The 24948-nt window shown below is 33.1% G+C and overlaps 3 protein-coding genes and 1 pseudogene across 4 annotated transcripts; 3 read left to right on the top strand and 1 right to left on the bottom strand.

Moving 5' to 3' along the window:
• Nucleotides 1-5718: 5718 nt before the first annotated feature.
• On the top strand, nt 5719-9133 carry LOC112095774 (annotated as a pseudogene).
• LOC18055003 (probable inactive purple acid phosphatase 28) lies at nt 8859-12783 on the bottom strand. 2 transcript variants are annotated; one of them, XM_006453172.2, is made up of 5 exons: nt 12560-12783; nt 12311-12458; nt 11288-11715; nt 10458-10920; nt 8859-8946 (listed from the first exon to the last, which is right to left on the bottom strand). In XM_006453172.2, exons 1-4 carry the CDS (start codon nt 12755-12757, stop codon nt 10468-10470), a joined length of 1227 nt encoding a protein of 408 aa, XP_006453235.2. In that variant the 5' UTR covers nt 12758-12783; the 3' UTR covers nt 8859-8946; nt 10458-10467. The 2 variants fall into 2 exon arrangements, with proteins under 2 accessions (XP_006453235.2, XP_024034056.1); XM_024178288.1 differs by lacking the exons at nt 12311-12458; nt 12560-12783 and adding an exon at nt 11922-12264.
• A 585-nt stretch (nt 12784-13368) lies between these two features.
• LOC18055002 (protein At-4/1) lies at nt 13369-15180 on the top strand. Its single transcript, XM_006453171.2, has 9 exons — nt 13369-13431; nt 13512-13617; nt 13704-13759; nt 13914-13991; nt 14074-14147; nt 14241-14374; nt 14482-14577; nt 14874-15029; nt 15120-15180. The coding sequence occupies exons 1-8, from the start codon at nt 13369-13371 to the stop codon at nt 15020-15022; spliced, it is 756 nt and encodes a 251-aa protein (XP_006453234.1). The 3' UTR covers nt 15023-15029; nt 15120-15180.
• A 5527-nt stretch (nt 15181-20707) lies between these two features.
• LOC18055001 (probable cation transporter HKT6) lies at nt 20708-24540 on the top strand. The gene is made up of 3 exons (XM_024177920.1): nt 20708-21930; nt 23294-23500; nt 24342-24540. The coding sequence occupies exons 1-3, from the start codon at nt 20708-20710 to the stop codon at nt 24538-24540; spliced, it is 1629 nt and encodes a 542-aa protein (XP_024033688.1).
• The last annotated feature ends 408 nt before the right edge of the window (nt 24541-24948 follow it).

The raw sequence follows: 24948 nt of genomic DNA, 5'->3' as shown, positions 1-24948 counted from the left end.
TTTCCTATCTGTTTCGCTGTTCATACTTATTTTCTACAAGCGCTTTTTCTTTGAATATCTTTTTAAAGAATCATAATTAAAAAGAGATAAAAATTCAGTCTTCAATTAATTGTTTAATGAACATTAAATTAATAATTGTTAGGTAAAAGCTCTTAAGGATATGATCAGGTTGGTAACAGCATCAAACTTATAGTAGTTGATGCTCGAATTTGAGTTTTAGGGGTAATAAAGAGAAAAAAAAAATTTATTTGAGCTTTGTCCACTCTCTTACTTTAAAAAAATGTTAGGTAAATATATATATATATATATATATATTTAACAGTTGATTTACTGTTTCAATAAAAAAATCAGTTCAACAGTCTCATTAATTGTTGAGATAAATTTGACAATCACCACAGAAAGTACGAACTAAATTCAAAGAGAGGAAACCTCGATTCAAATTTACTAAAAAAGTAGTGCATAAATAGTCAACAATAATTAATTTTTAAAATTGGCCCACCTAGTTGTCTTTGATTGATAGCCTCCATTGCAACAGTGTCGCATATGAAACTAAGAATCTGTCGCATGTGTCTCTCAACATCATTCAACTAATCATCATCAAATAACTCATCAATTCGTTTGTTACTCGGCCCCACCAAAAGATTCTAATTGCTTAATTTCAAGTAGCTGACGCGTTTCGCTGGTTGACTCAGCTGAATCCACGTGTGTTTACTGTGGGAAAATGAAAATATGAAACTGCTTTGAAACATCAGTCGTAACTCGTACGTAGTTGTCTCCTCGAACGCTAAATTTTTCTTCGTTGGCAACTGTGTTTTGTCATCTGTCCATCTATGGACAAATGCCAATGGAGCCATGGCCCATGGAGGTGTGTTTATAACTCGTGATCGTTTTATCATATAATCCTTTTTGTTGGATATAAGCGATATTTAAAAACACCAATGTTCCACATTTTAAGAGTTTGAATTATTACAAATTATAATTAAATAGTCAAATATCTATGTGTGCAGGTTCAAATTGAATTATAAAAACAATGCTACCATTACTATATACGGAAGCCATGCAAAAAATTGATCTTTAACATGATTTTTTTTCTTTTTATTTTTCTTTTTTTAAAAAAAGAAGCGTATTGTACAAAGAAGAAGAAGGGGAAAGTTAAGCTTGAGAAAAATGAACAAGGCTATGACATTAGATGATAGTAAGCAAAGTGACAGCTCAGCTAACAACCCAACATAAGTTGTCAAAATTTGTTACAACACATCGTATACATTGAGTTGAAGTTTAGCTAGTAATATCATTAGTTAGTTATGAATTAGTTACAATAATAATGCTTAAGAAATGTATATAAATTGTATGTGTTCATAATGTTTTGGTTAAGCAATAAAAATATAGACCTGGAAAATATTCTCTACGATATTTTCTCGGTAACCAAACAGCTCCATTTCCATTTATTTCATTTTTAAGCATGCCTTTGACCAAGTTACTAGATCAATTAAATTCTTATTGAATATTCATGGCGTTGTTCATTATCACTATTTATTTTTTATGTTCGCTAATATGATGTTTGTTGTTGTTGGTTGGCTATCACTGTTCCTACAAAATTTAAAATCATTTTTAACATGTAATTCAAACTCTGTTTAACTTTTTAACTACATATATGATTGTAATGATGATGATGATGACGGCGACTTTTTCACAGATACATGTAATAACGAATTAGATAAATAGTTAATTTATAATGGCGAATTCTTATACATAAATTATTGTATTCGTTTCACATTAATCCTTAACGCTATTGGTTGCAACGATAATTTTCTCTTGCAATTAAGCCGAATAAACTAAGGAACCCACCGACCACCGACCACCGACCACCGACGACTTGAATATAGCCACAGCCCACATGTCAACCTCTAAATTTGCGACACAAATTCTAACGTTAACATGTATTCCCATGGAAAATTCAAGGCCTAAAATGGTAATTTAAATCAAGTATTGAATTGTGACGCCTACTGTACATTATTAAAACCTATCGTTTTGTCACAATCAAAATTTTCTCGTCATAAAACGGCAAGCATCAAAGCTCTCTATTTATCCAAACACGTTTCCTGGTAAAAGGGTGTCATAAATTCGTTCTCTGTTGGTGGTGATAAGCATGTGCACACTTCCTTCTTCCACCACATAAAATTTGATCGCTAATAAGAAAATAATTAAAAAAGTTATATTATTATCACCGCACTGTGTTTGTTGTTGTTGTAAATGTTATTGCCGAAATAATTGTCATTCTTGACATAATTCAACATTGTCATAAAAGGTGGGACACACATGCATGTGACTCGTAATATCTACACGGCCAACCTTAATATTTGTTATCATAAATTGATCAGGGAATGCATATTTATCCTTTTTAGTGACATACGTACTATGACATCATAGGGACATAGACTTTGATGAATTGAATGCTTACCTCCATTTGATGACAAATATTATGACATCATAGGGACACAGACTTGAAAAATTGAATGCGATAATTTGTATTTGCTAGAAGGGAGGCCATAAGTTACGTTGAGCGTAACTTACGGGCCTCTCACAACAACAATTTTATTATTGAGATTAGATACTGTTGCTGTAAGGGGCGCAGGTTACATGGGTCTCTCACAACAATAGTTCTACTGGTGAAATCGAGTACTGTTGCTGTAAGGGATACAAGTTACACTCAACGTAACTTAGCGCTGGCCTTGCTAGAATTCATGACAGAGGGATATGAATTCAGTTACTGACAATTCATGGTACGGCTTTCAGGCTGCCATGAAAACTCAGATTCCATTGCACTGCCAAAGGATTGAGTCACAGGTTCGGCAGCATCTGTCGTGCCTTGTTCAAAATTAATAAAATAAAGGGCTTACCTGACTTTAACTTTCTCGTCTCCCTGGAACCTAGCGTGTTTACCATTTTTTTTTTTTTTTTTTTTGTGGCTTTTTGAGGGGTTCGGTCGGGTTTAAGTTCGGGACACATAAATCATTTTCGGAAAGGTCGAATATGTGGTTAGTAGCCGCAAGCCCAATTCACAATCTTATCTTATCGGACATGCTCAAGAATTTTAGAAACTGGGGTAGTTTTGTGAAATTATGGCGAAGATTAATAAGGACTTCACGTAATTTGCTCTCATTTTTTTTTTTTTTTTTGTAATTTCTTGGAGTGAGATTGACAATACAAATAATTAGTAGTTGAAAGTCCACTTCAAGAAATAACAAAAGAGGCAACAAATATTAACGGTTAGTTCCATAACTACGACAAGTTTGACGCATGTAAGTGGCCTCAATTGTGTTTCATTGTTGAACTAAACTAAGCCGGCCTTGATCCTTCAATGGCTGAAGCTTCAAGTAAATTAAACGATGCTTGTAGATAATTAGAGACGGACATATGGGTCCTCTACTTATATTGTGCATCTCGGTACTTGTCGTTTAATGATGTAGTGATACATGTACATTATGCATCAGGTATAAATGATTCAAATGTATCATTTTATTGTTGTATTTTTTATCAACCACTTATTAATAGAATCTAAAAGTGTTAGTTAAAGACAGAATGAATAGAAAATCTGAACCCACCAAAGCTAAAAAAATTTAAAGCTAAAAATATTAAGGGGAGAGTGAACATACGCCAAGATATAAAAAATCATGTAGTTTGGAATTCTTCACATCACTCGCAACATTATACCACAATTTTCTGCGCCAAGGCCACCGAACATGAGTGATACAAAAACATAAAGAAAGTAACACCTTCATATAAAGCCAATAGCATTAGCCTAATGCAGTGTATAAAATATTAAATTAATTAATTGTTAATCACTACGTATACTTTGTTGAAACTCTTTGTACAACAGCTTGGAAAAGAACACACATATAACAAAGCAAAGGATCCTTCTTCATTGCAAGAAAGCAGCAGCAGAAAGCAGGATTAGTAAGAAAATAGGATCACCTTGATGACAAAGAAAAAAATAAGAATGCGACCGGGCTCGTTAATAGTGGTCTGGAAGGACACAGATTTGACAGATTTGCTTCTAATGATGGTGGGGTTATTTTTGGTGATCAGTTGTTGATGGATCAGCCACGGCTGCAGTCATGCTTTGTTTCAGCAACCTGATGAATGGTTATGCGATAACTTCTTCTCTTACTCTTGAAGACATAAATAAGGCTTGTGATCATTTTGCAATTGACGTCACGTTGCTTTTTAATTCAGAGCTGACGTTTTAGAATGGAATCACTAGCCGTCATTCACAGGCTACCCGGTGATCGGCATGTGTCAACTGCAAAGTTGCAAAAATGAGTGTTGATGAAACAGTTAACTGTTGTCGGTACCTACCTTGGAAATTAAGCAAAAGCACAACCGTTACAAACATATCATCATATCAATTCAAACGTACTTCAACAGAACATTGAGTTACGGTAAAACTGACAAATTTATCTTAATCTATGTTGCTGTTGGCGTTGGTTCGGGAGGTATACTTATACTTTTTCCTCCTCCTGTTTTTTCAATTTTTTTTCTTAAATTAGGATACAACTGAGAATACATTTATTTATTTATTTGTTTGTACAAAAGGTAAGTAGGTGTTAATAAATCTCTTAAGAATATTACCAGAGACCAGAGTTTAACTCCTGCTCGAGTCCGGAAGAAATTTAGTTACCATATCATGTTATGTATAATAAGTTAATAAGAAAATGAGCATTCATTTCTGGTCTTAATTAACAGAAGGGTTCTGCTGGGCACGAACCATGCAGAGGCAAACAATTCGACTACGTAGAAAATATTCGAAAGCAGTTCTTCGTCAGGATGTTGGATTCTTTGATACAGATTACGGTGCAGCTTCCTTCACATCACAAGTTGTTTCCACTACTTCCAACGTTTCTCGCTAACCATGCAAGGCGTCCTCTCAGAGAAGGTCCCGTGTATTATTTTATCATTTAAGCCCCCTGTATTTTTACGTTTTATTAAATCAAAATACAATATGCAAAAACTGATTGCAAATTTCCTCATGAATGCGACAACGTTCATAACGGGACACCCCGCGGATTCGTACCTCAGTTGACGACTTGCCATTGTCGGCATTCCTGCATTCACCATGTTGATCGTCCCGGGCTTCGTATACGGGAAGCTTTTAGGCGGCGTAGGGGAGAAGATAGAGGCAGCCTACGCCATTGCAGAGGGGGATCGTGGAGCAGGTGGTGTCATCCATAAGAACTGTCTACTCCTGCTTTGGAGAGTGTTATAACCCTATTAATGTATTGAATCCAAAAAGAACTAATCAAAGCAAGCTAATCAAGAAAGAAACAGAAAAGAACTTGAACAGAGCACAATTCCAAGCACTCAACTTGTAAAAGGAAAAACTGCTCTTTTATTGATTTCTTTGAATCGAATTACAAGCTGATTCTATAGAGGAGATTACAAGGATCACAAAGAACCAATTAGCTCACTAAATGATCAAGAAATGAGAAAGATTACAACCCCATATCAGAGGCTAAAACACACGTATATATACTCTGGTATTTCTGGGAAATCATAACGAACTCATAACGAATTCTTGCCACATCAGCTTTAATATTTCAACTAGACCCCTCCAGCTGAAGTCGATCTGCACAATGCCCCCAGACTTCTTCAAATCTTCCATTTAAGCCCAACGACCATTAGTTGACCAGTAGCTTATTTCCTCACAGAGAGTATAGCATGATGAAGAGCTATAAGTTTGCATTGGAGCCAACTCTGAAGCTGGGGATAAAACAAGCTAGGATTGTCGAAAGGAATGGCAATGGGCAGCATTGGAGTCACATTTGCTGTTTGGGCTCTTCAAGGCTAGTAGGGTAGCGAAAGGTGGTGGTGTTTTTGTTGCTAGACTTTGTATCGTGTATACTTCAAACCCTTTCCTTATTATGCCAGAAAGCTTAATTTGTTATAAACTAAATTCTAGAAGGGAGGGACCTGCCTCTAAAAGGTGATGAATGTAATGATTCACCCCGCATGACAAAATTTTGTTGGATAGTCCTATCCTGTCAGTATAAGTTTTTTTTTTTTTCTCTCTCTCTCCCCCTCCGCTGGATATAGAAGAATATCATCATATCGTTCATTTTAAAATTAACCAATCATGAAGGTGGTTAGATCAGTACAATAAGAGTCATAACTCTATCGGATTGTGCCATAAAGATATGTCTCATGATATAAGACTATTTGTTTGGCTAGAGTTAGATTTTAGAAAATATTAACAACTTTTTGTGGAATTATCCCTAAATCTAATTGTGATTTGATCTTGCAGCTCTCATGGTGGTGCTTTAAGCAATGTGAAGTACTTCACTGAAGCAAATGCTGCAGCTTCGAGCATATCTGAGATGATTTATAGAGTTCCAAATATTGGCTCTGACGATAAACAAGGAAAAATTCTGTCGGATGTTGAAGGTGATTTGGAAATTAAATACATAGATTTTGCATATCCTTCAAAAGCAGAAAGCGTGGTGTTGAGAAATTTCAATCTCGGAGACGGAGTAATGGCGAGCCAAACTGTTGGGTTAGTGGGCAAATCTGGGTCAGGAAAGTCAACTGTTATTAATTTGCTAGAAAGATTCTATGACCCTCTTACAGGAGAAATCCTCTTAGATATGTGTTGACATAAAGAGTCTTCAGGTGAAATGGTTAAGGAGTCAAATGGGCATTGCTAGCCAAGAGCCTATAAACTTTGCAACCTCAATCAAAGAAAATATTCTATTTGGGAAAGAGGAAGCTTCAATGGAAGAAGTTATTAGCGCAGCTAAAGCAGCCAATGCGCACAATTTCATCAATCAACTACCCAATGGATATGACACTTCGGTGAGCCTTAACCCCAGCAAGTGCTTGCTTCCATACTATGCATTAATGTTACCATACAATCTTAATCTTTATCACCTCCCTGTTCTATATGGTAAGTCTTGCTACTACTATGACCGATGAAAAAAGTCATTGCACAACTCTACAGGGATGTGTTTTGTGTTCTTCAGGTAGGGCAATTGGGGATTCAGATGTCAGAGGAGCAGAAACAAAGGACTTCCATTTCAAGGGCATTGTTAAGGGGCCCCAAACTCCGGCTGCATGATGAAGCCACAAGTGCACTGGATTCACATTCTGAAAAGCTTAGGTATGCGAAGTTCCAGTCATGACGGGAAAACCGATAAGTTGCAAGAAGATCACAATGTTTCCCCATCAGTCAGGCACCTTATGGGTAATGATGGCCCCCAGGTGGAAGCCGGCACTACTAGGCTGCGTTGGTGGTCTATGCGATGGATCGATTCAGCCTCCGTGTTGTTTCTGCTTGGGGGGAATCTTATCACTTATCTGTCTATTTCACAGACGATCACAGAGATATTAAATCACAAACCAGAATCTACAGCTTTGCATTTTTATCTTTTGCTGTCTCTGTTTTCATCACGAATGTGTTTCAGCATTATTACTTTGGAATAATGGGAGGGAGGCTGACGACAAGGGTCAGAAAGACACTCTTTGGCAAGATCTTAACATTTGAGGTTGAATGGTTTGATCAAGAGGACAGTGGTGGAGCTATATGTGCAAGGTTGGCTACAGATGCGACAAGGGTTAAGACTCTTGTAGCTGATTACCTGTCACTGTTAGCTCAGAATGTCTCATCGGCAATTTTAGCTGTTGTTTTGGGGCTGGTTTTATCATGGACACTTGCACTCGTAGCCATTTATATGCAGCCATTGATTATTAGGGTGTTCTATACTAAAGCAATAATGATGAAGATGTCTGAGAAAGTAGTGAAAGCACAGAGCAAGAGCAGTGGATTAGCAAGTGAGGCTGTTGGCAACCACAGCATCATTACAGCATTTGATTTACAAAAGATTCTGAAACTTCATAAGCATACAGAGATAAGCCCCAAAAAAGAAAGCCAGAAGCAATCCTGGTATGCAGGGCTCGGATTATTTCAGGCAGTTCCTGATGGCAGCCAATGCAGCCCTAATTTACTGGTATGGTGGGAAACTATTATTCCAAAAACAGATAACATACTAAACCTCTTCCAAACATTCAAAATCCTGGTATCAATTGGGATGATCATAGCGCTGACAGGAAGCAGGACATCAGACTTCAATCGGAGCCAGTGCATTAAAGATGGTTCTTATGATTCTGAAAAGAAACATCAAAATGGATCCAGATGATTCTGATGGCATCAACCCAGAGAAGATCGAGAGAAATATAGAGTTTAAAGAGGTTGATTTCTTCTATCCAACAAGATCAAGACAGATGTTCTTGAAGCATCTAAATCTAAAAGTTGACACTGGGAAAGTTGTTGCTCTAGTTGGTAAAAGTGGGGCTGGAAAGTCCACCATCATCAGATTGATAGAGAGATTCTGTGACCCAGCAAATGGATGAGTGGAAGTTTATGGACTTGACATCAAGCGTTACAATCTAAAGGCTCTAAGGTCACATATGGCATTGGTAAATCAAGAACCCACCATTTTTGCAGGAACAATCCATGACATCATTCCATATAGAATGGAGAATGCATTTGAAGCTGCAATAATTGAAACAGCAACAATTGCAAATGCACATGATTTCATAAGGTTTGGTACTGCAAAAGTACCATGTCCTAGAAACACAATTAGGATTTATTTTCTTTGGTTAAATTAAATTAGCTTATCATTCTCTTGATCTAATATTCACCTGTATAATTAAATTTGACAAGCGGCTCTATGAAGGATGGATATGCAACTTACTGTGGAGAAACAGTTGTGCAGTTATCAGGTGGTCAAAAGCAAAGGATAGCACTTGCTCGAGCCATCTTACAAAGTCCAGCTACATTGCCTTTGGATGAGGCAGCGAGTGCACTGGATGTTAATTCTGAAAATCTTGTTCAAAATGCTCTTGAGAAGACTATGGTTGGCAGGACTTGTGTAGCTGTGGCTCATCGACTATCTACGGTTCAAAAATCAAATAAAATAACAGTTATTGAAAATGGAAGAAGGATTATCGAACTCACAGTGAGCTTCTTGCCAAAGGAGAAAAGAGTGCACATTTCTCACTTGTAAAATCTGAACAAATTGCCAACATGAAATAGCTATATATAACCAATGCTTGTTCTGGCTGAACACAAGACTCTTATCAGCTCTCATTTCACAGCTCTATTCTTCTTTTGCCCCTGATTGGTTTCAAATTTCTTGTGATTATTGTAGTTTTCACTTTAGTTAATTTTGCGAAATGATCCAATCAGGATCTCCCCAACTATTTTTCTATACCAAGGGTGGTTTTTCATTTTGATATCTGGCTCTATCTAGATGCTAGATTTTACAAGAGATTTTACTACCACACAGAAACTGAGAAACAATAATCATTTGGCCTAGCCTTAAAAAAAAAAAAAAAAAAAAAAGACGCGATAATTGTCTCTCAAAATCGTGGCATCCCTTTTGGGAAGGTCTAAAACCTCCAACATTCAAATAATCCAATCTTTCATCTAAGAAAAACTTGAAAATCATGCTTGAGGACGGTATACCTTGATACAATTCAAGAATACAAACTTCATTATGTCTTATTAATTTTAAAATAATTATTACATACTTTTTTTCCTTCTGCATTTTAATTATGAATTTATGATGTACTCTGCACTATGAAAAATTCTTGTATATAAGTTACTTTTCCATTTCATTAAATCTAATTTATTTTCAATATTTTGGACTAAACAATTTTAAAGGGAAATTTACCAATATCCCCTCACCTGAGAACAAAATGATTTTCTTTGATCAACAAAATAATCTTTTGACTTACTTTTTCCAGCATTATTGGAAAACCTAGAAAACAATGGCTAGACCCATATCCTTCCTTGAATAATTTTTCCTCAACTATTTTGTTACCTCCTCGAACATAAAAGATTTCCTACCATTAGTATTAAACCCAAATAGATTACATAAAAACAATATTTTATCATAGATAATGCAATAATATCTAACAATATTCACGTTTTTTCACACATGCACAGTTATCCGTTAGGTTGACCAACTATTGAATTTTGAGAATGATCTGGGAAAGTCAAGTACTTATCAAGGACCCCATTTCCACAGAATTTTCTTTCTTAAATTAAATCCAACCACTGTCATGCACCTTTAAATAAACCATATGCCAACTCCTAGTTATTTTATTTCCTCAATGAATTGGATCATTTTAGGACAGTTTCTTCAATGCTTGACCATCAAACTAATGAACTGGAATATTTATTTTACTGTCCGGATGATCAAAACAAACATATAGCTTGATGCCCCTTATGAAAGATCATAAATTTGTAAAATCAAAAAAGAAAACTTTATTTTTCATATTTACCTGTAATTAATACCTTGGATTACAAGGAAGAATAGGATGGATCTTGTCAAAGTACTAATGACAACAATAACACTGCAAAAAGGATTTACACAATGACCATGAGAGTTATGGTATACCTGCAGTCAATTATCTTGACGGACACATTTCCCAAAGAACTTGTTCATCGATCTTGCTTAGCCTTTGATCATCGAGACGCTTCCATGTTTTGATCATCTCCACTTCCATCCATCCATTCTCACCCTTTCCGGCTTCTGCTAATATAATCCTTGCTCTCCTGGGCCAACCAGCCTTTCCATAACCATGATATCCAATGCCTCCACCATAGCAAAACCATATACCGTTCAGATTCCCACAAAAGTCATTGGTGTGATCATGGCCTACAAAGACAGCCTTGATGTCTCCGAGGGAAACAAGGGTCTGCAGGACTCCGGAGTTAACTCTTGAACAAGCTACAGCCTCCTGAAACTGACCTACAATGTTTTGGTAGTATAGCTGTGGAGTTTCTGGAATTGGAATATGGAAAAATGCTAGTCCTGGTAGCTGAGCCCCTACCTTGCGGTTGGAATCCTGCTTTTGGCCCTGTGTGTGACCTGCAACATGTTAATAAAACCTAAATCTACAAAACCTCCCCTATAGATTATGAAAAACATTTTAAGTTTTGTGGGATTATATAATAATATTTTTTTTAAAATACAGTAATATTTGGCTGTGTTTTTGCATAGTATGAATGGCAAGAATTTTGGAACCAGAATACAATGGTCCCATAGAAAGAACAATTCCCAAAAACCTTTCTCAACTTTTTTTATTTTTTTCAAAAAACAATTCTTCAAGAACTTCATTGACAGTAATTTAAAATGGAACTGATAAAATGCAACAATATGCATCCCTGATACAATTAAATTGAAACATGTCGTAACTGCAACAACACATTTCAGTTTGCCATTACCTGCAATGCCTCAGAAACTCTATGTAGCCAATGAAGTTGAGATTCCTTAATATATCCATAAGTTCGAACTCCTCGAACAGTCTCCCTGTCTCCACTATCGAGGAAGAAAAGATTGAGGATGCTGCTGTTTGCCAAATGAGAACCAGGAGGACCATATACTCTCATATCATAGTTCCCAAAGCCATCAATCTTTTCCATCACCCCTCCCTTGGCAAGATTTGAGGGGTCTTCAGCTGGTGGATTAACTTGTGCCACTGAATAATCCATAAGGGATATAAAATACATCAATTCTTCACGATCCATCGTAGACTCTTGGTCGTGGTTTCCCAAAACTGCTGCCCATGGAAGTCCCAATTCCATAGCGGGCCCAAATGCTTGAATCATAGATTCAGCAGCATCCGTCGTACTTGACCCAAATATATTATCCCCTGATTAATTGAAATGAAAAATAGAGGCAATGTATAGACAGTGTATCATTATTCTTTCACACTACATTATAGCTTTACTGTGAATGCAGTCAGCAAGTATTAAGAGCAAAGAAAGTACGAAGAATAATAATAATAATCTAATTACATTAAGCAAGACCGATAAAAAGGAGAAATCAAATCTTATTTAAGTGACTCATCACACACACCCTCATGATATTCGTAGATCCATTGACTTATTAAGACCCAGCAGAGCAAGCGTGCTGCTAGTAACTTTCTCAACTGCCATGGAAGATTAGGCACAAAACAGCCACTCAACATAGAAATTATTTTGTTAGTGCCATGCAATCAGGTCTTAAACTCAATCCAAACAGCAATAATTTCCTAAACTTGCTAGCATTTAGAGGTGTCAGTTTTTTCAAAGATTCATTGGGACCAAAATTTACAAATTTTCTCAATAAAGCCTTCCAAGCAAGCATTTCCCACGAACACAAACAGCAGGGAAAAAAATCATGTAAAAGAAAAAGAAAAAAACAAAAGGTCAACGTCTGAGCATACACTCATAATTCATATGCATTATATAGCATGATAATAGTACCGGTGAAAGCAATAAAATCAGGCTTTTCGGCTTCAATAATCCTCTTAAGAAAGCGAGTCGTGTTGAGATCAGAGCAATACTTGAACTCAGTCGCCGTCACGTCTCTGCACCGAGTCACCTTCCCCATTCCATAATGCATATCAGCCACCTGCTTCACATGAAACTCACAACATCATAAAAAATAAAAGTAATAGCAAATTTGATTAGTGCCCATTAGCTCCAGATGGAGCAACCTAAAGCTAAACGAACCTGAAGAATTTTGAAGGTGCCATCGTATCGAAAACGAAGAGGAAGATCTGGGTACTTCTTGAGGTGGATTTTGTCGTGGCTTATTTGTAATTTCTGTAAAATTTGTTTGTCAACGAAGAAAATGATTGCGTATATTAACGTAATGTAAAGCAAAGAGTGTTTCCAATTCCATTTTGCAGAGATAGATTCCATTTTCATTTTTCACACTTTGAGAATTATTTCGGACGCACAACTAACTTATTACTGTGCTTGTTAAAGTCGTTTTTATTTATATCGAGCCTTCGTTCTTGTTTGAAACTGCCACCGTGGCAGCCGTAATTTTCAATATCGTATATTCGTATTGTAGCGTTTAAGTGATACATAAACGATTATAAAGTTATAACAACTGGTTGAGAAGGAATTTTTGCTTTGTTTTATTTTTTAATTATTTAGTAGTAGACTCGGGTTTATAATAATAAAAGTGAGTTTTATAGCAAAATAATGAAATTTCTTACTATTTTTGAAAATTTTATTAATTTAATGTAAATCAATAGAATGTTCTTGAATTTTAATTAGAAAAAGGGAATATCAATAAAATAAAATTTATTTTTTAAAAAGAGCAAAGGGACACTTACGAGAACATGGGGGTAATTGAAGATTAGAAGAAGCCCAGATAAAAAGAAAATCTGTAGCCCAGAGCCAGAGGTCCAAATATTCATATTCGCTTTATGGGCCTCGAGGCTGTGTGTGTGTGTGTTTGTGTATTTCGAAAAAGGGCTACAAATAAATAAATAGAGTAGAGTACTTGAAATTTGAAAAAGGGACAGAAAATGGCGGCAACAAGTGACGAAGGAATGGAATCGCTACTCTCCGATTTCGATCAGATCCACGAGGTAACTTTTTCATCTTTTCCTACACTTTCTCGGAAACCAAACAAGGATTTACTTATCACTTTCCTATTCATCAAATTCAGGATTTCAAACGCGCCATTTCTGAAGTTCAATTGCTGAGATCGAGTTGTAATGCTGAAACCAAGAGAAGAGAAGCTCTTGAAATCACTTGCAATACCCTCAAAAAAGGTTTATTTGTCTATTTATTTGTTGCATTCAATTAAAAAAACTCAAACCTAAAACGTCAGTTTTTTTCTGCAATTTGTGTTTTCCAGAAAATGAGCGAGCGAGAAATAGTTATACGGAATCTTTAGAGAATCTGGCGGATCAGGTTTATAATTTAAATTCCGTTTTTGTTATTAAGAGTTTTTAGTGGAAAATTCCTTGATTTTATAGAAAATGAAGTAGATGATCGACGAAAGAACCAATTTTTTTTTTAAAGTCCTAAATTTTAATTATGTAACTCTAAAGTGAATTGAATGCAGCTTGAACGAAAAGCAAAGTGCCAGAGCTTGAAAGAGGAACTGAAGCGAGTAAATGACGAACATCTCAGCAAAGAATATGTGAGTTTGATTGGAGGCTCCCAGTCCCACAGTTTTTCGAGTCTAATTTGAATTAACTAAGAACTTGGAAGTGATTGAGCAGGAGCTTAGGAAGGTCATTGATTCGATGAAGCAAGATTATGCAGCAAAGGCCAGAGACTTTGAGGATCAAATCAGGTAATAAAATACATAGGATACAACTTACTATTGCATTGCTCAAGTATGTAGCATTCATAAGTTCTAAGAGCATGAAATTTTTGCATTTGTTAGAAGCTTAATGCTTGAAAAAGCGACAAACGAAGCAACGATAAGTAACCTCCACCAAGATTTAGCAGCTCATAAAATGCATATGCAAACTCTGGCAAAAAGGTTGGATCAAGTCAAGTTTGATGTGGAAATGAAATGTGAGGTCTTGCTTTTTGTTGTGAATTAGTGACTTTCTGTACCAGATTTTATTAATTTGCTGTAGGAAGCTATAGGATATGTTTGCTAATTATATATATTGTGACAGATAATCTTGAAATTCAGGATTTGAAGGACTGTCTATTGCTTGAACAGGAAGAGAAAAATGAGTTGAACAAGAGAGTCCAGGACTTGGAAAAGGAATGTATGTTCTTTTATCCATGTCTTTTTGGTGATTGTTTAGTCTATCAAACCAAAACTATTGGGATTTCAGTTTAAGTGAACTTCATATTTAAGTATGTATTGATGCTGGGTACTTGCTTAATTAGCTCTGAAATGCCAACCGAAAAAACATATCATATAAACATATATATCCTTGTTAATTGAACCCCTGGTGGAGCCATTTTGAGGGCTTGGCTTGAATAGGATTTGACTGTTATTGGACTTCAGGGTCATGTTATGAGAATTTTGTAACTTCTGGTGTGTATATATGTATTGCAGTATTGATGAACAGAACAAAGATGGCTGAGCATAATCGAGATTTGACTTCTGTTCGGAGTGTTGAAACGCTAAAGTTGAAGATAATGAAACTAAGGAAGGAGAACGAGATCCTTAAAAGGAAACTTAATTCTTCTTCCCAAGAGGGATAGACCACTGGTATGCGAAACTCTAAATATTATCAATTTGATTTGTAGACTTAATTTCATACAGTAGATTGCAATTGAAGCTTCCTTTATTTGGATTTAGGATCGCTGATGCTTACATAATTTCACACACACCACTGAGCAATGTTGTGAAGTCGGGGCATACACCTTCCAGTGTATACAGTTTCTCAACAGAACGCCTTTCAGAACAACTTATGACAGTTTCCTTTGGCAATGAGTTAAGTAAAATCATAGATGCATACCGAGTCTTTGATTATGTCAAACTGGAGAGTCAATTTTCACCAGGTTGAATCTTGATCTGTTCAGCTTTCCAATGACCCAAAATTGAAATCAAAGATCATTGTTCAATGAACATGAACTAGCTCTAGAATCTTGATGCTGAAATCAAGTACAAAATATAGCTGATAGGCTTATAACTTAGTAAAATGACCAAAACTGTCTTTTTATTTGGTGAAAGTAACCATTTTTCTCTTCATGTTTTAAAATCCGTAGGAAAATCCTCTCATGCAACAATTTATAAAAAAAAATTATTGCACTAACTTTTCAGGATATTAATAATAACCTGGTTTAAATATCATTGTTTCTAATTGCAATAAATTAAATTCAATAATATTTGCATAACATTTACATATGACAGCATCTTTGTGGTCAAAAATTAAATTGCTATTAAATTTGAATCAAACTATCAAATTGTTGATTTAAAAAAAAATCAAATTATTAAGTTGAATTAAATTAGAATAATTCTTTTGAATATTGGGTAATGCTAAGTTACATACATGTACCTTACAACCCTCTCACATGAATAGTGTATGAATACTATTCATGTGAGAGGGTTGTAAGATACATGCATGTAACTTAGAGAAATCCTTGAATATTTATCATGGTCTTGTTGCTCCACGTAGCACTTGAGATATATATATAGAGAGAGAGAGTGAGAGAGTTAACTTAAGGCCCTTTGAGAATTTAAGAAATAACATAAGGCCTTTGAGATGGCCACGTCCTCCAAATATTATCATCTTTCTCGATGATTCTCCAAAATAAAGTATAAAATTGGTATAGTTAAGTGCTTTTTTTATGCGAGGAATTGAACACGCTGACAGTACCAAGGAAGACAGTTCAATAATTCTTTTGTTTGCTTAAATAGTTAACCTTTTCTCTCTCTCCCTCTGTACACACACACATGCATACATACACGTAGCTTTTATTTAATGAGAACATCTTCACTTTCTTAGAATGAGAATGTCATTAAAATATTAAAAGATACATATTTCAATACATTCAAGATTGTATTTTTTTTTCATTAGTGAATTGAAATTCGTGTTGTTTTATGTATTAGTACATTGAAATCTGTATTTTATATATATTAGTGCATTGAAATATGTGTTTTCTATCTATTAGTGACATTCTTACTTTATTAAAATGAAAATATTTTTATTAGAGAAAAGTTATGTATGTGTATATATAGTTGTTATCTTGTGAGACTCTTGTACTTTATTAAAGAATGAGAATGCTATTATATCATGTAGTGTATTAATATACAAAATAAAGTGTGAGAACCCTCATTGAAATACACACACATGTATATCTGTGAGCGTGTGGGGGCTAAATGTTCTTTAAATGTTCTTTATATTTAAAAATCCTTCTCTCTTGCGAAATGCAAGTGGAGTATGGACATCTCTCTCCTGTGAGGGGTTATTTGTCTGGGCATATACTTCATAGAATTCATTGTAATAATGTAAGTCCCAATTATGTATATCTGATTATAAATATCAGTGTAATATCTCTGCTACAATAAGCAATTGTTGTAAATATCTGTGTAATGCAGTAACCTGATGATTAATCAGTATTCAAAAAAAAAAAAAAATAGACGAGTGGAGAAATTTTACTTAGCTGTAAGTGCTATTAAATATTAATTAAGGAGATCCCTCATAACAAAATTCCATAACGGTCATCATTTATCATCATTTTGTATAGTATAATAATATCTTAAATTTTTGTATAGTATAATAATATCCTAAATGCTGAATTTTCACAGTTTAATTTGTGATTTTCAATTGCCATGATTTCTTATTGCATTAATACTATTCTACTTTCATTTACAGAAAGCTAATTGTTAAAGTATTTAATAAACACTTGTTATTATAGTTTAGAAGTTAAATTAATTTTTATTTCATTCTTTTATGATAAAAAAAAAACTCATTACATCTTTGTTGTAGTTTGGAAATTAAATTATTTTTATCCCCAAACTTTTATTATGAAAATTTATTACATCTTTACTATATTTATAAAAATTATTATTTAAGAACTATAATTATTATACAGTATCAATTTTTACACACATACATACATATGTATATGCGTATGTGTATAAATTCACGTCACATCACATCAATATAAAAAAGGCCCTAAGATTCTCTTTTTTTTAAAAAAAAAAAAAAGGTGTGAGAGTGAACAAAGTCCAAAATGATTTTTTAATTTCTACCTCTCCCGAATTTGAACTTAAGTAATCAATTAAATAAAAGTACATAAAAATCCCTTGATATTTTATTTTATTTAAAAAGATAGGACAATCAAATTTTTAATTTCCTAATCTTCCTAAACCTCGAAATCAAATGGCGATTCAAAAAAAATTATTTAAGAACTCTTCGGTGATGTAGCTCTGGGGACAAAAGGGCCTAAATAAGTTGTTGGCGAACATTTCATTAATTTGATAATGAACAATAATTGAATTTTAAAACGAGAAATTAGCAGTTGCAGCCTATTCAACTGCTATCTGCGCCGACCGTTAAGCGTAGATGTGGGGTCCCACTATACGCGGCTTGTACACGGGGAGGAAGGCAAATTAGATTTAGGAAAAGTTGGACGAAATTATTGCTTATTATACAAATTTGGATCACCATCATAATTCCATCACTAGTGTCGATCATTACCATGTTTTTTTAAGAATAATAGCAAGTACTAGGAACACGACGAGTCTCCCTAAATTATTTGATAATTATAGATTCAATCATGGGATATTAAATATTAGGTTATGATTATATTGGACTTAATCAATGGTGGAGCACAAATTTCAGCCACACACGCAAAGTGATAAATAATAAAAAAAAATCATTATAATTTTGATATGTGGTTATGAAGGAGTGTTCTACTTTAGAACGATTTCAACATACCCGAACCTTAAATATAATAATGCTCTATTTATTTTATTGAAATAGTTAGTATGCGTCATAGAAAGATATAGAGCTCTAAATCTTACGAACGAGACAAATGATGTGTCATTATTTAACATGTTCAAGTAAGAGTTAATTATTAGGTTTTATCATTTGCAATCCAAATTATAAAATTTTATTTCTGACATATCAGTTGATATGAAAATTAAGTATCCTAATTGAATAAGCACAACATCACACATATAATTGACATTAAATATTGACAACTATTCTTTTATATTTTTGTAAATTTAATATTCCATAGGTTCTCTTGCTAGTCAACCCTATCATGTATAATTTTAAATTTTGCTAATTAAATCCTAAGGTTTTAATTGATGGCTTTGACTTGTTCTTATACAGTTTATTTTTTAGAATGATATAACAAAAAATAATTATCTAGAGCACAATTGATGATCCTAAGATTTCCACTCCATGGCCCATGACTTGAAAATTTATACATTTAATCTTCATACACGTATCATGCATGATTTATCTGTAATAATGATCTCGATCCCTTTTTAAAGGGGAAGGAATATTTCAACTTAAATTTTTAACTTAAATCTAGACATCAATGCCTAATTATTTATTGAACTCAATCCAAGGGCTGAGATATTTGCTTCTCTAACATTAAAGTTCTATTAAAAATAACTCAAAATTTTAAAAATAAAAAGCTCGTATGCCACATTAAACTTAAAGAGAGAGAGAGAACTTCATATGCTTCTTTTTCAGCGGATATAATTACCAATAACAAATTTTCTCTGTGTAAATCTTTTCTGAAATTCTTATCAAACACCTACAACTTTTTCAAGAGCTGTAGAATAGAATAAAAAGTCTAGCAAGCCTCAAGCCACATCCGATGTCTAACCGAAGTGTAGCTCAAATTTTATATAATGTCGCACTTAATTGATAATAATGAAATACACCTACTGTCAAATTCCTTGGTATAAAATTTACCACATATGTAGTTAAAGATACGGAGCATCGAATTCTTTGTAGAAGCATACAATTCATATCACTTAGTATTTCAAAGTATTTTTAAACTTGTATCAAAATCAATTTTTGCTGTCAACCAGAGAAATTAAATCTGGCAACATCAATCAATAAACCTAGTAATTGGATTAGATCCTTGGAAGGTTTGTTGATTCGAGAGGCCGAAACTGACTGCGAGGAAAGCAGCGAATTAATAGAAGAGATGTATGATAAAGATGAACTGAAGAGGAAAAGAACTGTGAGCATGGTTTAGTTTGATGTCGAAATAAATATATATTGGCTTCTTGATCAAATCATTAGTGTGCTAGTCTTAATTTCTTTGCAAAGATTATGAGTTAAATTTGAGAAGATTACGATTTGCTAGAATCGGGATTTTTTTTTTCAATTTAAGTGAAAATTTATCATTTTGATGAAGAAGGAAGAATTTAATGTGCCATATCAGCTTTTTAATTTTTTGAGTTATTTTTAATAGGGTTAAATGTGAAATGTCAAAGAAGAAAATATCTCAGCCTTTGGATTGAGTTAAATAAATGGTTATATATAAATGTCTAAATTTAAGTTGAAATAACTCCTTTTATTAATTTAAACTTTTTAAAAAAAATTAAAAAGTACAATTAATCTTTTAAAATACATTTTATTATTAAACAAAAAATAATCGCAGTAAAATAACTGTCAATGGATGTATCATACAATAAGAGAATGTATAATCATGGATCATTTTTTTTCAAATGAATGTCTTGACCGTTAGTAAGTATGAATCAAGTGGAAAGGTTAGATTTCTAATTAAGAAAATAATATCTCACATTATCAGTGAAAATGAATTTGCTATAAAACTTCAATTTTTTAAAACTAAATAGATGTGTTTTAAATTGTATAGTCCAATAATAAGACTGCAAAGACCGTAAAAAATAAAATAAAATAAAATTTTTTAAGGAATTAATTTCCTTGTTTGAATGTGTAGTCAATGTATTTATAGATGAAATGACAAATTTTAAATTCTCTTCTAAATTTAGGCTTATCATTTTTGTACGATTAATATATATTTCTTCTTTATTATATTATTTTCCATTATTAGTTATATACATGATATATCTAACCTAAAGATATACAGTACGGCTGTCCTACCTAGTACATAAACCGGCTATTAATTGAATTTTCATTCCATTTACCATACAATACGCATTATTATTGCACATGCATGCCCGATATGCCCCTTCAATAATCTGCCTTTTCATATATTACTAATATATAGTCGAAGAAGAATAATTGATAACCAATATTCCAATTATGATTTAAAACTAATAATAAAGGCGAATTATTCAATCTTATCCCTCTCCAATCAACGATCATTTCCTAGTTCAATTATTTTTTTATTCTTTTTTCTTAGCATTAATGGTCTTTAAAACCCATCTTTCTTTTCCCACTCTCCAAACAGCATAGGCCAGTTCGTCAGGAGAAAATGTTTGCAAAGATGCGCAACTTTGCTTCTACTTTTGTTCACTTCTCTAGTGCGAAAATCTCCTGCTTCCACCAATGTTTTCTTGGTTTATTTTTGTCCTCAATTCGTTTCTTGGTTTTAAAAGTAAACCCTTTATGGATTCAACTTAGTTATTTCATATCAATTTCTTCAGTCGGTTACTTGATTTTGAGGGTCTCAAAGCCAAGAGATTCTTCATTCATAAACCCTAAAAACATTGATGTGTTCTTCACTTCTGTTTCTGCTATGACAGGCTCTAGCATGTCAACCGTTGAAATGGAAGTATTTTCAAATTTTCAGCTTATTATTATGACCATTTTGATGTTTGTGGGCGGTGAAGTTTTCATTTCTATGTTTGGTCTCCATGCAAGATCCAAATTTTACTCCTTAAATCAATTGTTTGAAAATAGAATCAACCCAAACCTCACACCTTCTTCTTCTTCTTCTTCTTCTTCTTCTTCTAGTGAAAACTCAACAGAGTTTACCGACCAAATAGAACTGGGAATTGTCTCTCATTCGTATATAACAAATGAGGAGCCAAACAATGGCCTCGAAAATGAGCATAGAATGTCATCAAATGATGATAATTTGAAGTATAATTCTGTTAGGGTTTTGGTTTATGTGGTACTAGGTTATATTTTAGTGACTCACGTAGTTGGTTCTAGTTTAGTAGCTCTGTACACAAGCCTTGCTCCAAGTGCAAAACAAATTTTGAAGCAAAAGGGTCTTCAGATATTTACATTTTCTGTTTTCACAACTGCTTCCACTTTCTCAAATTGTGGTTTCGTTCCTACAAATGAAAACATGATGGTTTTCAAGAAGAATGCACTTCTTCTTTTGATTTTATTTCCACAAGGCCTTCTTGGAAACACATTGTATCCATCTTGTCTCCGATTTGTGATCTGGGTTTTGAAGAAAATCACAAATCGAGAAGAATTTGATTACATTTTGAGAAATTCAAAAGAGATGATTTATCGCCATTTGCTCTCTAAGGCTTATTCTTATTTTTTGGCTATTACTGTTTTTGGTTTCATATTTGTTCAGTTGGTTCTATTTTGTGCCTTGGAATGGGATTCAGAAGCCACGGACGGCCTGAATTTCTTTGAGAAACTTGTTGCTTCTTTGTTTCAAGTTGTTAACTCGAGGCACACAGGCGAATCTGTATTTGATATTTCAATCGTTTCTCCAGCAATTTTGGTGCTCTTTGTCGTCATGATGTGAGTATTTTTTCTCACTCTCTCGTCCGCTCAGTTTTCTTATCTTTTTTTTTTTTTAAAACTTTGATTTTATCTTTTTCTAAAAGAAAGATATACTACTTTGTTATATTTAAGATTTAAACGTATCCACACCAAATCTATCTTATAACTTGAACATCAAATTTTCTTGCCCGATGTTAAAAGCTGATTTTATATGAATCCACCAAACTTAGTATAATTTAATTACCAATTGAACCCAACTTATAGTCGTAACGTTAAGAGTAATCGTTATAATGTTATTAAGCTGGTTTTACATCAGCGGTCTAAATTCCTATTGATGGACGTTTAGTACATTGTTGCCTTTTTTATTGTAGTCAAATCCACGACAGTGGGTAAAAGACTCCATATTTAAAATATAACCGATGGCTTGTCCTAAAAGAATTTTAAAAAAAATGTACGTTATTTTTTTTTCTTTTTTTCTTTTCAATAAAAGTGATTATTAAAGAAAGACAAGAAAATTCCGAAGATAATTGGATGCATAAATGAACTGGTAAGAAAGTAAAAGACCCGTAACTTTTTGTCTCACGTAAGCTAATATACTAAGGGTTTAATATATTTAGATTTCTCATATGACAAGGACAGTCAGTCTGAGACTCTGAGTGTTTCCATGCAAAGTTCACGCTTTGGACACGTGGTGGCATCAATCATTCTTAATTTATTCAAAAGATTCATAGTCTTGAACCCAGCCGAGCCGACCAAATAGAGATTACCCTTCCTATTATCAATAACAGCCAAGTTCTATCCGTTTCATAAAACTAAGATTGGAGTAAGCTTGTACGTGTTTTAATGTCTAATATTATTGAAGTTGAAATACCACGATCTTATCATGAAGTGTTTTATTTTCAATACCCAATCGTCTTCTTTTATAAACGTATACCAACTGTACCATATCATATCATAATGTCAAATAACCTAAGGGCAAACATGCATCGTGATTCATACATTGACTGTTCATTTTTGTATTTTCCATACTGTTCAATGACTCCTTCTTATATCTCTAATTGATAATTCTTTTCTATCCATTAATTTTTTGTATTCTTTGATGTTAAAAGCATAGAATATTTGATTGTTTGAAGATTCAAAAATATGTATATAGAAATTTGATTGTTTGAAAATTCAGGCCGATCTAGAACTTTGAATCCTCTTTCCCGTTTACGTTAAAAGTCTGATTAATTAGTCTTGCTGGCTTTAATTTACCTATTTCCTAGGCGTAGGGGTCTGAAAAAAAAAAATCGTAAATCGAGATTAACATATGTGCTGAAATTAACACCTCATATGTAATTAAATCGTAAATTAAAATTCTTCTTACATTAACGTGTTCCAGGTATCTCCCACCATACACAGCATTTTTGCCTTCAAGAAATTGCAAGGAAAAGAAAAACAAAAAGAAGACTTTTGTGCAGAATTTCATATTCTCACAACTTTCTTATTTGGTGATATTTATCATTCTAGTCTGCACCACAGAGAGAGATAAAATGAAGAAAGACCCCCTCAACTTCAATGTGCTTAACGTCACTATAGAAGTTATAAGGTGAGTTCATATTGTATGTGATGTAGCTACACAATTATTCACTACGTATGTCCGCATTTATAAACTTCAAATTCTATACCATCCAAAGCTGAATAGCTATACTTTGGTTATATAACTTTGCATAGTATATCAAAATTTGGGGTAAATGGTCGATTAGTTTATATATTTTGACTTAATAACTTAGTCTTTATATTTTAAAAAGTACCCCAAAATACTTTTGTTATTAAATATATTATTTTCCTGCCCTTAATTTTTCTTTCTTTTCATAATAATACCTTGCAACAAAATTCTTCTGGATATAATTAATGAAAAAAAAATATTAATTCATCAAATTAACCTTGAAAATAAAAATATTAATGCAAAATTTTTATATTATTATTTTAATTTTAGGATAAATTTGGTAAATTAAAATTTTATATACAGTTATTAGTAAGATTGTTGAAAGGATATTAAATATTACTTTAAGTCGGTTGATATTAATTTATTTACAAATAATTATTTGCAAGATTATTGTAAAGGTATAAAAAATATTAGCTCCTTCATACTAATATTTATTTGTTAATTTGTTAACAAATAATTAGTAATTCTTTGCTAATCAAATTTTCTTATAAATTAATTAATTAATTTAAAAAATATTGTCGCATGGGGTATTATTATGAAAGTAAATAAAAAAAATGTAATTAATTTATTAACACAAGTATATTGGGGCACTTTTTAGAATATATGGATTAAACAAACATTTACCCTATAAATCAGTATTGGAGAGAGAATCTAGCTTATTACCATCTAAGATTTATTTAATGTTCTAAAATGAAATTTTATGATTCTTTTTTTTGGGCAGTGCATATGGGAATGTTGGATTTTCAACAGGCTACAGCTGTAAAAGGCAATTGAGACCTGATAGCTCATGCAAAGATGCATGGTATGGATTTGTTGGAAGATGGAGTAACCAAGGGAAAGTGATTCTCATTCTAGTTATGTTCTTTGGAAGGATAAAGAAATTCAACATGAAAGGTGGAAAAGCTTGGCAGATATCATAAAACTAATAATTTTTATTGATGTAATTGTGTGTATACTTGTTATAGGAAATATTTACAATATTTAGATGATCTTAATGAGATTGCTGAATAAATTCTGAATATATGCTCTATATATTATGAATGCTTGAACATGTTATTGGATGAGTTCATAAATGATATAATGTCCATCTCACCCAACTTTTTTGTTTGGTAGAATTTTTTAAATAAAACTTATTTAACCAGAGTTTCTAAAAATAAAATTTTCACTAAAATATTTTAACAGTATAGTTATCAACAAGTACTTTTATTAAATATTGTTAAATTAATTTAGTAGGTAAGTTTTTTAAAATTATGTTAAAAATAAATAATATTGTTAAATAAATAATATTTTATATATTTTCATATTTTAAAAAAAACTTTTCAATTTTA

Source organism: Citrus clementina, unplaced genomic scaffold (genome assembly GCF_000493195.1).
Source record: "Citrus clementina cultivar Clemenules unplaced genomic scaffold, Citrus_clementina_v1.0 scaffold_1, whole genome shotgun sequence".
NCBI lineage: Eukaryota > Viridiplantae > Streptophyta > Magnoliopsida > Sapindales > Rutaceae > Citrus > Citrus x clementina.
Note: the sequence above shows the minus strand (reverse complement) of the source record. Positions and strands in the feature narration are given on the sequence as shown.

Coding starts and splice junctions, on each gene's coding strand:
- LOC18055003 (XM_006453172.2), bottom strand. CDS start 12,757: ATGAAAATGGAATCTATCTCTGCAAAATGGAATTGGAAACACTCTTTG. Junction 11,716..12,310: donor TGATTTTATTGCTTTCACCG/GTACTATTATCA, acceptor TCAATTAATCAG/GGGATAATATATTTGGGTCA. Junction 10,921..11,287: donor GAGTTTCTGAGGCATTGCAG/GTAATGGCAAAC, acceptor GGTCACACACAG/GGCCAAAAGCAGGATTCCAA.
- LOC18055001 (XM_024177920.1), top strand. CDS start 20,708: ATGCGCAACTTTGCTTCTACTTTTGTTCACTTCTCTAGTGCGAAAATC. Junction 21,931..23,293: donor GTGCTCTTTGTCGTCATGAT/GTGAGTATTTTT, acceptor AACGTGTTCCAG/GTATCTCCCACCATACACAG. Junction 23,501..24,341: donor GTCACTATAGAAGTTATAAG/GTGAGTTCATAT, acceptor TTTTTTGGGCAG/TGCATATGGGAATGTTGGAT.
- LOC18055002 (XM_006453171.2), top strand. CDS start 13,369: ATGGCGGCAACAAGTGACGAAGGAATGGAATCGCTACTCTCCGATTTC. Junction 14,148..14,240: donor GACTTTGAGGATCAAATCAG/GTAATAAAATAC, acceptor TGCATTTGTTAG/AAGCTTAATGCTTGAAAAAG. Junction 14,578..14,873: donor CCAGGACTTGGAAAAGGAAT/GTATGTTCTTTT, acceptor TATGTATTGCAG/TATTGATGAACAGAACAAAG.